The sequence below is a fragment of the Xenia sp. Carnegie-2017 genome, unplaced genomic scaffold (assembly GCF_021976095.1).
Source record: "Xenia sp. Carnegie-2017 unplaced genomic scaffold, XeniaSp_v1 HiC_scaffold_24, whole genome shotgun sequence".
Classification (NCBI taxonomy): domain Eukaryota; kingdom Metazoa; phylum Cnidaria; class Anthozoa; order Malacalcyonacea; family Xeniidae; genus Xenia; species Xenia sp. Carnegie-2017.
The window spans coordinates 18,078,235-18,092,797 of record NW_025813487.1 but is presented as its reverse complement, the minus strand read 5'-3'; the positions used below and the strand labels follow the sequence as shown (position 1 = coordinate 18,092,797).

Here is a 14,563-nt window from a genome sequence, read left to right as displayed (position 1 = left end):
ATTTGACCGGCTATGAAGGGTGACAAGTGCTAAACGTAAATAAGAGCAAAATTGAAGTGAATGAACGAATCTCCGCGGCAGTTAATTGTGACACAGCCATTGTTCCTGGTACTTAGTTTTACAAGAGCTATGAAGGGCGACAATTCCGAAAATTAATGATTTTTGCACTAGTTTTAGCTACAAATTAAAAATTTCACAAATGATTTCAGTTTGCCCCCATGAAATATTGAATAATTTGTTTTAAACAACTCATGTACATGGCAAGAACATGAATAGCAGCTCATTAAGAAAAATAACGTTGACATTGCTGATTATATATATAAGGGAAATTGCAAATGTTTCCTAAGGATTTCTCTTTGTGTTTTTTTTTTCGTGTATCCAACGTTATCCTTCCTAATACGAGACTCTTTTTGCATCTCTGTTTTTTACAATAGCTTTTTTTATTAATCCTGCACTAACAAACAGCAGATGGCACTTTTTCTTTTATCTTCAAAGTATAAAGTTGGATTCTTTGAATAAGTACTTGTCATACAACACTTTGTTTGTCATGGATTTCTTTTAAATTTCAAAGTCGCTAAAACACGGTAATGTTTGATATCGTCATCATAACAAGACAATTTCTAACGAAAGACGAACCACTTTCGTCGACTAGCTAAAATTGAATAGCTAATGCCATCAACTTGATGTTCACAGCGGTCTTTCGTATCCACAACTATCGACTTCCATATCACAGACAATCATATGTATCCTTTTATGTCACGCAAGTGCCATACAGTCAAAACAATGACGATCTTTCGATTCTACCAAGGGAAAAGACGAAGCCTTTGACATCATATGTAACATGCAATGAAACGGCAACAACGACGTATTGTCTTCCATTGTTTACTCTGACATCATCTTAAGACATGGACGAGCAAATACCATTTGGACTTCCCATTTGTGTAAGGACCTTGTCCAGCCATTGAAGTGGACCGTTCAAATGTACCTCAACCCAACAGGGCGTACTTGTAATAGTCTGTCTACGATACTCGGCTCCCCATCCCTTAACAAAACTCATTCGTATCATACACATTTGTGTAAGTCGGTAGACGGCCTCGAATCCTTGGTTTACAGATAGCGAAAGCAACTGTGCGAACTCTTGATTGTTAAATATCTTCAAATTACAACCTGGAGGAATTTTACAAACCGTAGACGGATGCCATCCATATCTACGATTACAATTTGGGCTTTGAACAAAGATACTACTGTCACTGAGACATTCGGCGAACACTTCTCCACCGATGTAATACAGGCGTACACCTTTGCCTATATGACGCCTTGTCGTTTCGACGGCTGGATTTCTATTGATATTTGATAAAATCCCCAGACAAAAACGATCCGCACTTGAAGGATCTGTAAATCCATCAACAGTGACGCTGGATGCAGAAGCATTAAATGGTTCTCCTACCCTGTAGTTCATTTCGTAATAAGAAATTGCACACCAATGTTGCGGTTCTTGGTACTGAACTGGTTGAGTTTCTAAAATACACAATATACCATGAATAAATTATCCACGTTGATGATGCACGTTATGAAAGATGGTTTATGTTATGTAAGATGATGCACGTTGTGAAAGATTATGTTATGTAAGATGATGGACGTTATGAAAGATGGTGTTATGAAATGATGATGGACGTTATGAAGATGATGATGATGGACGTTATGTAAGATGATGGACGTTATGTAAGATGATGCACGTTATGTAAGATGATGGACGTTATGTAAGATGATGGACGTTATGAAAGATGATGGACGTTATGTAATGATGAAAGATGATGACGTTATGTAAGATGATGGACGTTATGTAAGATGATGGACGTTATGTAAGATGATGGACGTTATGTAAGATGATGGACGTTATGTAAGATGATGGACGTTATGAAAGATGATGGACGTTATGTAAGATGATGGACGTTATGTAAGATGATGGACGTTATGTAAGATGATGGACGTTATGAAGATGATGCACGTTATGTAAGATGATGGATGATGGACGTTATGTAAGATGATGGACGTTATGGAACGATGAAAGATGATGACGTTATGAAGATGATGGACGTTATGTAAGATGATGGACGTTATGTAAGATGATGGACGTTATGAAAGATGATGCACGTTATGTAAGATGATGCACGTTATGGAAGATGATGGACGTTATGAAAGATGATGCACGTTATGAAAGATGATGCACGTTATGGAAGATGATGGACGTTATGGAAGATGATGGACGTTATGAAAGATGATGGACGTTATGGAAGATGATGCACGTTATGAAAGATGATGGACGTTATGAAGATGATGAGATGATGTTATGGAAGATGATGCACGTTATGGAAGATGATGCACGTTATGGAAGATGATGCACGTTATGGAAGATGATGTACGTTATGGAAGATGATGGACGTTATGAAAGATGATGCATGATACGTTATGTAAGATGATGCACGTTATAAGATGATGGACGTTATGAAAGATGATGGACGTTATGGAAGATGATGCACGTTATGGAAGATGATGTACGTTATGGAAGATGATGGACGTTATGAAAGATGATGCACGTTATGTAAGATGATGCACGTTATGAAAGATGATGGACGTTATGAAAGATGATGCACGTTATGAAAGATGATGGACGTTATGGAAGATGATGGACGTTATGGAAGATGATGGACGTTATGGAAGATGATGGACGTTATGGAAGATGATGGACGTTATGTAAGATGATGCACGTTATGAAAGATGATGCACGTTATGGAAGATGATGTTATGAAAGATGATGTATATTATGGAAGATGGTATAGAATAATGATGCACGTTATGAAAGATGATGCACGTTATATGGAAGATGATGCACGTTATGAAAGATGATGCACGTTATGATGCTATATGTTATGAAAGATGATGTATGGAAGATGGTATATGTTATGAATAATGATGCACGTTATGAAAGATGATGCACGTTATATGGAAGATGATGGACGTTATGGAAGATGATGCACGTTATGAAAGATGATGCACGTTATGGAAGATGCTATATGTTATGAAAGATGATGTATATTATGGAAGATGGTATATGTTATGAATAATGATGCACGTTATGAAAGATGATGCACGTTATATGGAAGATGGTGCACGTTATGGAAGATGATGCATGTTATGAAAAATGATGTATGTTATATGGAAGATGGTATATGTTATGGAAGATGATGCATGTTATGAAAAATGATGTATGTTATATGGAAGATGGTATATGTTATGGAAGATGATGCACGTTATGGAAGATGTATATGTTATGGAAGATGATGAAGATGGTATGTTATGGAAGATGATGCACGTTATGGAAGATGGTATATGTTATGTAAGATGATGCACGTTATGGAAGATGGTATATGTTATGGAAGATGATGCACGTTATGGAAGATAGTATATGTTATGGAAGATGATGCACGTTATGGAAGATGGTATATGTTATGTAAGATGATGCACGTTATGGAAGATGGTATATGTTATGGAAGATGATGCACGTTATGGAAGATGGTGCATGTTATGGAAGATGATGCATGTTATGAAAAATGATGTATGTTATATGGAAGATGGTATATGTTATGGAAGATGGTATATGTCATGAAAAATGATGCACGTTATGTAAGATGATGCACGTTATGGAAGATGATGCATGTTATGGAAGATGCTGTATATTATGAAAGATGGTGTATGTTATGGAAGATGGGAAGCGTTATGTAACATGATTGACGTCATGGATAATAACCACTATGTAACATTAAATACGTCATGAATGATGATACAAAATATCCAGCGAATTGAATTACACAACAGCTGCAGTACGCAATTTATAACCTGAGGTATGAAACTCTAAATGACCTACCTACAGGCATTGCTGGTTCAGGCGAGAGTTGACCGGATTCTAAAGAAAATAAGGGCCAACTGTCAGTTATACAAAAAAAAACAACAACAAGAGAAAATCAACGGAGTCACGTGGAATCGTCTCGTTTCGTCATACATACCTTGCGGCATTCCTACAACACTTGAGTTCTCAGACATTCCATCATCTGACATGTACGTCATTAATGAATTATCTAAACAAAATAAAACGGTTGATCGTCGAACTTTTCACAAACAACACACGGATTTTTCTACATCAGTTATATTTGCAAAAGGCCGATCGATGGTCTTACATGAAGTCATTGAAAATTTCAACTTCATGTGAAACTTTTTTTGTTCCCTCCACCGACAGTTGACATGTATACTTTGAATAAGCGTTGCGATGAAAATCAATTGGATATTGTAGAAATAAAATATTTCATCAGACCTTATTTCTCATGAAATAATCTAGTATAAATAAACCGTCGAGGTTCATGCAGTCTTGGTAGGATTGTTGTTGTTTGTTGAATGATGTTTCGATGTCATTCGGCTTAATCATGAATAGGTCAACATCAATACCAACAGTCTTTCTCAGACTGTGCTAACGATGGACGACCTATACCTACAAACATGTAACGATCGTCCCGGGTTCAAACAATTTATTTATAAAAAGACGTATTAATGAAATTTAACACGAAAAAATTACAGATTCCGGTGTCAACGACAATTTGAAGTTATATACACTTCACTTTCAAGTCACATTGTCCAAACAGAATAAAAATGTACCCCGCAGTGCATTATTCGTACCTTTCAAAATTCAACAACACCAGCAACAATCGTATGTCAAACATGTTACCTGGGGAGTATGGTGAAATCATTGGTGGCTCTGACGTAGGAAACTCTGCGTTCACAGGATTAAGGTACTCATCAAGCTTTGGTAAAGTCGTTGGTCGATGTTCCATTGGATGAATTGGTACCAATACTGGTGCTAATGCTGCAAGAAATATGAATTCATTATTCGTGGAAGGCGTCAAGATTTCGAGTGAGATGGTTCCACCTCACGAAAATCAGTTGCTCTACAAAAATCGGAAGGGACTGGCGATGAAGCGTCGTCATCTTCCAAACATTATGTGCCAATTTCCTGCCCCTTAAGGGATTTAAGAATTTATTTCGAATTCTTCACGGTTGTTTTACGAATAATAGTCGAAATAAACGGAATTGCACTAGATATAATTGGTTTCGTAAAGAAAATTGAGACCAAGGGGCGCCAGACTTACCATATCTACGTCTCAATATTAAGTACAACTTTTTTTACAATTTTCTAAGTGTACAAAATATTTTCTCGCATGGAGGTGCATAAAGAAGGAAGTTGACTTTAAAATATTTCGTTTTTATCCAAGTTTGAATAAATAGTTGAGAGTGTACAAGGTTCACTTCTTGGGAAAATATGGAAACGGTTCACGAATTTCAAGAAAAATTGCCAACTTAATGATCCAACTTAAGACATAGTGGTTTCATTATATTGGTTTTGTACCATCTCATTCCCAAACATCAACTGTTCCCTTCATTTCTTAAACATCCCTAGGGATGACTATTCAAGGATCAAACATGATCCATATTTCATAGGAAGGACGGATGTATGATGGGAAAGTTATTGCTTAACATTGAGAATAAAATCACATTATGTATAGTTGGAAATAGGAAATGCTTCTTTCATGGAGTTCAAGGTCTATCTGTGGGGCAAAATAAATGGAACTGATGGCTTGAGGAGTGCAATCAGATGATGAAAAATAAATATCAAATAGTTCAACTAAAACTTGCCAAGCTATTGTAAATGCTGCTACAAAATCTTATAATTTTTTTAAAAGATTTGGAACACAAAATAATTCAGGATATCCTTGACATTTTTGAACTCTAAAGTACCTCCTGTATCTACGTGTGCAATAAGAAGATCACCTTTTGCCTTCATGCAATCATATTTTCGCTAGTAAAAGATAAAAATATCCATATTTATTTATCATTCAATATTGTGAAGAGTGCGGGTGGGAAAATCCTTGTTGCTCTACAAAATATTCCTTAAACTTAACTCCAAAATCGAACTTTTAAACCTATCAAATATATATTAACACCATCAAGGCTTCTATTTACTTAGAAATATAATTTTACTCAGGAAAATATCAGCTTATTTTCTGGTCAATAACATTCACAGTAATGTTGTTTTGAATAGAATAAAGTGGGATCGTCCAGACCCCAATAGTCGCGTAGGACGTTTGCTGCTGACAAGCGTTTCAAACTCGTCCTGAATTTGTGGTAATTTTTTTCTTTCGCCTAAGATCCTGTGATAAATATATTATAGAAAGCAAGTAAAACACATCTGATTGTGTACAGTACTTGCCCCTTTCTGACCACCAACAGCGTTGCCTTTCGTACGCTCGATGGGATTCAGGGCTCATTGATCAACTAACTCGAACGCGTACATGTTCCAATTTGTACATTAGAATTTATAATGTATACTTTGAATTGTTGCGATTTCCCGCACACTCATTGTATGAAATACGGTGAAATTTCCCGCAAGAAGGTCTCGCGAACATCGGAAATTCTAGCGACCACATACATGATAAAACAACATCATAACAAGCATTACAAAGTAAAACACGGCGACTGCATTCTTCTCTGTTGATGTAGCAATTATTTCAAACAAAACATTCGCATGTTAACTGCATTTACATTATAGATTGTTGTTATTGTACATTCGAAACGCTTTAATTGTTTGTCGCCAGTAAGTGGCAAACGCAAGTTCAGTATGATATCAAGTTGTTGTCGTACACAAATATTTGATATGGAATCTACGAGTCGTCAGAAACTACAAAGTGTGGAAGACGAATGTTACAAATATGTCGCAATTTACCTGGTGTTTCAACCCGTTGATAATGAAATGGATTCACGCAGACTTCGTCTTTCTTTAGACTGAAGGCGAACTCACAAGTATCGACCGGTCTTAGTTCGTGGTGACTTTGTAGGTCCGGCCATCTCCACAATCGACAATATATAACATGTGGCAGTCCTTTCCGATGTGAGACTTGTAAGCGGCCATCTAAACTACGCGGGATCGTCACGCATTTCGTTGGCAAGCCTGGGTTCGTGATTGCTCGCTCTAGCTCTTCCAAACCTCCGGTTTTCTTCAACTTTTTAACCAAACTCTTTACGGCTTTCTCTGCCCATTTATCTTCGTCGTTTTCTTCGCCTTTCTTCCATCCCAGCAGTCGTTTTACTATCGGCGGTGCAAACGGTAATAATGATGTCATTCCGTCAAAGTGCGACGACACAAAATACTAACACAACTCCGTCCGAAAATCACGATTTTAAACGTACTCTTTATAAACGTATTTTCTGTCTGGGCCCTAGTTAGTCACAGAATTTTACTTTGCTTACATGATTGACAAACCAGCATTGTTTTTACCTTCTGGGAATAAATCACGTGTTCCGAATAGCGGCTAACCATTGGTCTACCGGCAACATGAACACAACATAAACGTCGTCAGATGCGGTTGATCTTAGAAGAAGCTCGTAATGCGATTGGCTAATTTATGCGTATATTTCCGTTTGTGATTTAATTACCGTTTCCGGTTGGATGAACATCGCGAATTTCACCGTATACCGTGTGGTAAAAGGACGTCGTTTGAAGCGAGGAATGTTTTGCAAGGCTCTGACAAACTTATTTCTGTCAAGTCAAATAATCTTTGCCAAAAATTTGCGTCACTTGTTTTATAATAAGATAACATGTACACAATAAAGCTGTTTTAATAAGCGCAATGCTTAGTTGTCATCTGTACATATTATCCTTCTTCTCTAAATAAGCTTAACAGTCTTTAGTGTTTGGACAACAGTTATCCAATAATGACTGTCTGGAAGCTATCACTGTATTCCATTGACATATTTTTGGACGAGTGAGGACAACTATTATTTTGATTAGTTGGAGTTGGCATGGCAGGCTGGAAACGAGGTTTGAGAGAAGGACCTCTTGAAAAAGGACAAGTAAAAGCGCTCGCCTTCAGACAGTATATTACAATTCAACATATCTCGTGATTGTTTTGAAAGAATGCAACGCCAATGTTGTAAATTGCGTAAAAAATCGTTTTATCATTATTTCGACAATTATCACATGCACGAAAAGCGCTGTGAGATTTTTTTAATCCTAATTACATCATGTTATTCTTCTTTAAACACCTTAGAACATTTTTCATCAATTAATTTTGCACATAGAACGCCTTGCTTATCGTAGATATATTTGATTTCACGTCAAAATAACGAGACGTTCAAGTTAAGAAAACCGCGTTTCATTATTGCACCCAATGATCCATGCTCTCGTGATGCATGTTAGTGAACGTTTTGATGACAAAATGATTTATACACGACATTTCGTTACTCGCAAATATATATAATTTATTCTTTGCTTGTTTAACTGATCACGCGAAACATATCATTCATCCTAATCACAGATTCAGATTAATCTATATATGCATCTGATATTGAACTTTACTAAAATTTGCTAAATAATCATCTAGTGAAACGTTAACTTGACGGATTTTCCAGTGACGTCAAGCTTCTTACTGCTTCAGCTTGCGCTGAGACTTTTCTCCTTTAGAATAACAAGCTTGGTAATAAGATATCTTTATGATGAAACAAACTATTCACCATCTAAATGTACGTTTTCATATACGGCAATTGGGGATGTTTGAGGCGAGTGTGTGTTGATTTCTCCTTCAAGAAAGGATGATTTAGGGACAGAGTAATGTTCAATCGTTGACTTGGACTCCACAGAATTCTCATATATGTCATCGTCGTCATTCGTAGTCCGATTAAGACAGGGTGATTCTGGCACCGAGTTGCTTCCGAACGTTGGCTTAAAAATTGCAGAATTCTCATAAATATCATCAACGTCATCCGTAGACCAAGAAACATCATTTCCTTCATCAGATCGATTAACATCTTCTGTCTCGTTCTTTTTGATTGGCGATTGCTTCGATGATACACCAATATTACTGTACGCGTCTTCGTTAGCTTCTTGTTGATGATCATCGTGTTTAGGAGGAATATCGTATGTATCTTCCCCATCATGTACATCATGAGATGTTGGAGGGATGTCATAGGTTTTCTCCGGTCCATCAGGGTAATCATGGGATGTTGTGGGTACATCGTATGCTTCTTGGAAATGGCGTTCGTGTTCTGGCTTTTGTTTCATGCAACTGCACACATCGTTGTCATCATCTTCTCTTTTTGTAAGGTTTTCGAAGGTTTCCGGAGTATCGTAACCGTTAATGTTCCGACAGGTCGGTATTGATCCTTCATTATCATAGTTATCCTTTAGTGTTGGGGTGTCGAGATCCTGCCGTTCCGTTCCAGGATGTTTCTGACATCCCACATCAGATAAAGTTACAATACCATCATATACATTATCGGTGGGTGCTCCAGGCTTATTCAGTATAGTGTAAGGGTTTCCCTTTTTCTTTGTGATTGGTTCATATGGTGAACGCTCCTCGTTGATTGGCTGTTCGTCATTTATATCACAAACTTTGTTCTCGAAGTCTGCATTCAATTTTGACTTGTTTGAGAAAGAACGAGCTAAAACGTAAATTTTTGAAGTTTTAAAAATAATTCAATGTTTGACATTGCAGATAAGAAGTTAACTTCATAAAAATATTTGTGGTGACGTACTTACCTTTGAAGTTTTCTTGAATTTGTTCGGTGTTGTTCGAGTGAAACCGCTGACCAAAGTCATCCAATGAACACAGTTCGTTGATGATATCCGGAAACAAAATCCTCAACTCTGGATTGTAATGCCAACATTGCAACATAATATCGTAGATCGCAGGAGGACATTGCTCCGGTTTCTCGAGCAAATTTCCCTGAATAAAATGATGTGACTATCGTGTTATGAATGTCGACGTTCATTGATGAACATTTAAAGATTCTGTTAAACAAAATTTTGTGTAGTCTTTTCCAACTCGTGTTGGAAACAACGAGAACTATAATTGCAAAATGGTATTACTTGATTGTCTGATAGAGATATGTTGTCATCACTTTTTGTTTCTGGTAGCATTGAAAATTCCTTATGCATGGTCCTTTGTTAGTCCCGTTCCTTACTTAATATCCGACCTTTCCTCTCTTCTATCCACAGTCGTTTCCATGCACACACATTAGATGAAAACTTGTTATTAATATCTTTATGTTTCTGAGGCACATGAGCCCGCATTGCGTCGAACAAAACGTACACTTTCTGTAAAAGCATTTGAAATGAATATTTTTACCTTCAAAATCAAGTCCATCGCTCTTTTGTTGTCATGATCTTCGTACGGTAACTTGGCGAAAGTAAAGATCTCCCACAGCACAATTCCGTATGAATAAATGTCGGAATACGTCGTGAACTTTCCGTCAACGAACGCTTCCGGAGGTAACCAACGAACTGGGAGCATCCTTGTCTTGTCCATCTAGGAAGAAGAAAGATACGAGATTAATTACGAAATGATGTAGAAAGTCTATCAACATTATCACACCAATAACAATGTGATAATCTAATTTACCTTATAATACTCCGATGCATAGATGTCACGTGAGAGACCAAAATCCGATATCTTCACTACCAGTCCTCTGCCAACGAGGCAATTCCGCGCGGCTAGATCCCTATGGACACAGCTTATGGAAGAGATATACTTCATTCCTGACGCTATCTGGACTGCCATAGACAACTGGTCCGTTGTGGATAACTTGGGATAAGCTGAGCTTCCATCTTCTGATGATTCATTGCATTTTCTCAGAAAATTTGCCAGATCTCCGTATTCGACGAACTCGAATATCATACAATATGGCTCATCTGACAGCGAAACGCCGATCTAAATTGATTTCACACATGTTCGTAGATAAACTACAAACAAAAAGGAAAAATGATGTATTTGAACAAGTGTTGACCTTACCAATTGCACGAGATTTGGATGACTAAATGTTGACATTATGTTGACCTCTTGACAAAATTCTTTAATTGCTTCATGCGACGATCCTTCTCGTAATGTTTTAACGGCAACGATTTCACAACTGTCAACATTCACATTTTCATTCACCCTTCCTTGAAATACCAACCCAAATTGACCAGAGCCCAGGTCCTTTAGGTACTCTGTAAACAAAGGTAACAGCACGTTTATTATACACTATCATCTACTGATCCCATTTATATCTATATGTTCAACATGGTGCACCGTATCTTTACCTATTTTATCCACAGGTATCTCTAAAACACCTCTCGATTTGCAGATATCCATAAGCTCTATGAGTTCTGAAGGGGCAACTTTCCATTCTTGAATGCGTTCCTTCATTGACACAACGTTTGACGCTTTTTCTCTGCTTCTACTAGTGTCTCTCCTTCCGTTTTCATAATCAAACGAGTGTAATTTCTCTCTTTTAGATAGTCGACGATGATACAGACAAAGAATAAGAACGACGAACGCGGTAAGAGGAAGAAGGACAGCTAGAACTATTACCATTTTCATATCAGGTGAGTTAGTATCTTTATTAGTTGTCTTCGGTACGTCTAAGTAAGTGAAAATAAATCATACAACAACAACAGCCATAGTAAGAAAAACAGCTATGTCGGGATCTATGTTGTGCTGCATGATCCTTTTGCATGTTGCTGAATTGCTGTTCAAAACGGTTTCCCAAACCATTCTTTAGCACAAATATTGGTCGGTGTCAAGTAAACAGTACTTGTCTGTTACTTGAGAACTTTTTTACGTGAAGCAAATCATTTGAACCGGGAAGTATCGTTACATGTTTTGATATAGATCGTCCAGGTTAGATGAGTCCTGAGAAGGACTGTTGGTGTTTGTAGCTATTGGCTGACGTTTCTACAATCTTAGCCTAAACGTTAAAGATGACTACCGCTGTGGCTATCGAAACGTCAGTCTTCATCAACACGAACAGTTCTTCTCATGACTCTACTAATCTGGACGATCTACAGACATGAAGCTTTTATATAAATATGTTTAACCAACAATAATCAAACAGCCTTTCATATAATTCAACAATATTTGGTAAAACATTGCAAGTACATACAACGTACCTAAGAATGGTAAGTGCGAACATGAAGTGTCTTTCTCGCTCCTTAAATCTTTGCAATCACCGAAATGAAAAACAATACCAGACAACTTGCCGAAAAGCAAAAACTGGCCAACACCTACAAGCTTGAAAGATACACAACAATTGAAATTCAACGCGCGCTGTGGCGGAAGTGGAGGCGATCGTACACAAACTTTGTCAAAATAAAATATTATATATTAATGACATTCTTACATGATCAAGATCCTTGCCGCATAATTCATAAAGATAATCACAATCCTCTCGACATATATCCATTTTTTGTTGTCGTGATGAACACAAAGGGAAGACAAAGAAACAAACTGCTTTTTCTAAGATCGGCTTACACACAACGTCATTTGTTTCTTTTTTATCCAATTTCATTTTTTTCTCATATATTTTCTCGACTGCTTTAAGCAGATCTGTTGCAACACTTTCCGTTCCGTTGTAACCGATAGTTGTGTTGATGAAACGTGGCTCACTTGAGTTTAAAAGCGTTCTGCATTTTCCCGTGTAATGTTGACAAATACCAGTATTTGGTGAGAAAGATATCCTGTAATGGAATAGAATATAGTTGAAGAATTTGCAAGCACTTTCTCCGAAATATGCATGTTCTGTGTGTGTGGGTGTTTTTTTTGTTTGTTGAAAGATTGATGCGGTTTTTAAAATAAATATTTACTAACATCGATGGAAATGTGCTATCCTGCCCCTCCTCTACGTAAAACGAGTTGAGTGGTGAAAGCAACGATAATTACGACGATTTGATGTTGTAAACGAAAAGCAAACTTCATCATTAGCATAGTTTCATTCTTTATCATTAATTTTGTCAGACATTGTAGCTACTTACGTAAGGACGAGATTGTTCTGTGCACCTAAATCAAGATAAAGAGATAAAGACTTTTCACTTTCTATCTAAATGTGATATTGTTAAAACTAACAACGCCATGCTAGAATGTTACCCATCTACCATTGCACGTCTCTTCACTTTGAAGGTAAAATATTTAATTATCATTATGGAAAAAAGCTTCATTAAATTGCTTTGAATTGTTGGTGTAAAACATGAGGAAAAAATGAAGCACAAACGTGGATACTATGCTATATTTGAGAAATGATGAATTTGGGATAAATTCGAAATAGTACTATTAAAATAAAAATTGTCTTGTTTCTTTTTTTCTCTAATATTGAGTTGAACACGAACTTTTTATTTAGAGTATGTTTCATTAGAGTGTTACGAAATCCTGTTTTTCAAAATAAATTTCCGTTTTTGCTTGAAATTTGATCGAATTTGGGTATAAGATTACGGATTGGTTTACACTAAACATCCGATTACGACGCTTTTACGTTTATACAGCTTTTGTATTATAAAACAAAGAGGTCGAAAGAACAGATCTAATACTGAGATAAAAAGAGTAAATCTACACGCCCGTAAATAAGAGCATTTGACTATAGTTTTAAAAAAAACATTACGTGTAAGTTGGTGTGATCATGCATCTATCAAATGACACAAAGTCAAGGACCATTGTCATGTTTATTCAGCACTTTTTTGTTTCTATGTCACATTCGCGCGCAGTTTTTTTGTTATAGAAAGTAAGGTAAAGAAATTCTAACAGAGTTCGTATCTTTTTAAGCGATTTCAATCAGGTTTACGGCATTTGCGTTGACCCATAAGGCCAGTGACAGCAATGTAAACGAATGTAATAAAATCCCCCAACTTTAATCATTTTTTTAAACTTCCATATGTATGTCAAGTCGTACATGAGACTTAAAGACCATATGACCGTGATTGCTATAATAATTATAATTGTTGTATGGTGAAGTATAGGCGAATTTGTAAGACTGGAGCTCTTATCCATTGTGAAACTAAATTTATTTGTGTTGATGTTCTGATCATTCAACAAACAATTGTGTTGTAAAGTCTCGTCACATCATTCAATAAAGAAAGACATGTGCTCAAGATATAGCCCTTGAAACAAAAAGAGGCCTTTGTTGTTAAATAATGGTATCTATATATCTATGTGTACGTATATTCTGCTCCAGTCCTCACAAATCAACACAGAAGTTGGAAATCAATCTGTTGGAGAAATATGAAAATGTCAACGAACCAAAGATCCTGTGACTTACCTGTGATTATTATCATGAGGAATATGACCAGGCTCATTTTGTCCACCATCCTTAAACAATATTCGAAAGTAAATCACTCCAGGTTACTGTTTTAAACACATTGAACTTTAGACTTAGTTTTAGGCATCAAAGAAAGCGACGTTGCTTTATTAATTACTTCTGTTGCGCACACGAAAACATTGCTAAGTAATGGTATGGCATTGTCATACAGGTGTTGAATTGTAGAATGGCCACTTCTCTACGGGAGGCGTACGTCTTGCGTGTTGTTATTAACTTTATTGAAAAATTGAAAGAATGTTTCCATTAAATATTTTACTTCTTTCGATAATCGTCTTGAAAATCATATTGGACAATTTTTTTGCGAACCGTCTCAACGATAAGCAATCAAGACGTATGG

At 36.6% G+C, this 14,563-nt stretch overlaps 2 protein-coding genes across 2 annotated transcripts; both read right to left on the bottom strand.

Annotated features, from left to right (window-relative positions):
• Nucleotides 1-203: 203 nt before the first annotated feature.
• Nucleotides 204-7,409, bottom strand: LOC124450741 (mothers against decapentaplegic homolog 3-like). The gene is made up of 5 exons (XM_047001381.1): nt 6,830-7,409; nt 4,778-4,915; nt 4,065-4,136; nt 3,926-3,964; nt 204-1,518 (listed from the first exon to the last, which is right to left on the bottom strand). Exons 1-5 carry the CDS (start codon nt 7,224-7,226, stop codon nt 899-901), a joined length of 1,266 nt encoding a protein of 421 aa, XP_046857337.1. The 5' UTR covers nt 7,227-7,409; the 3' UTR covers nt 204-898.
• A 929-nt stretch (nt 7,410-8,338) lies between these two features.
• LOC124450736 (muscle, skeletal receptor tyrosine-protein kinase-like) lies at nt 8,339-14,466 on the bottom strand. The gene is made up of 10 exons (XM_047001375.1): nt 14,167-14,466; nt 12,893-12,917; nt 12,262-12,598; nt 12,032-12,152; nt 11,183-11,503; nt 10,893-11,089; nt 10,503-10,811; nt 10,230-10,409; nt 9,641-9,827; nt 8,339-9,543 (listed from the first exon to the last, which is right to left on the bottom strand). Exons 1-10 carry the CDS (start codon nt 14,213-14,215, stop codon nt 8,609-8,611), a joined length of 2,661 nt encoding a protein of 886 aa, XP_046857331.1. The 5' UTR covers nt 14,216-14,466; the 3' UTR covers nt 8,339-8,608.
• Nucleotides 14,467-14,563: the final 97 nt, after the last annotated feature.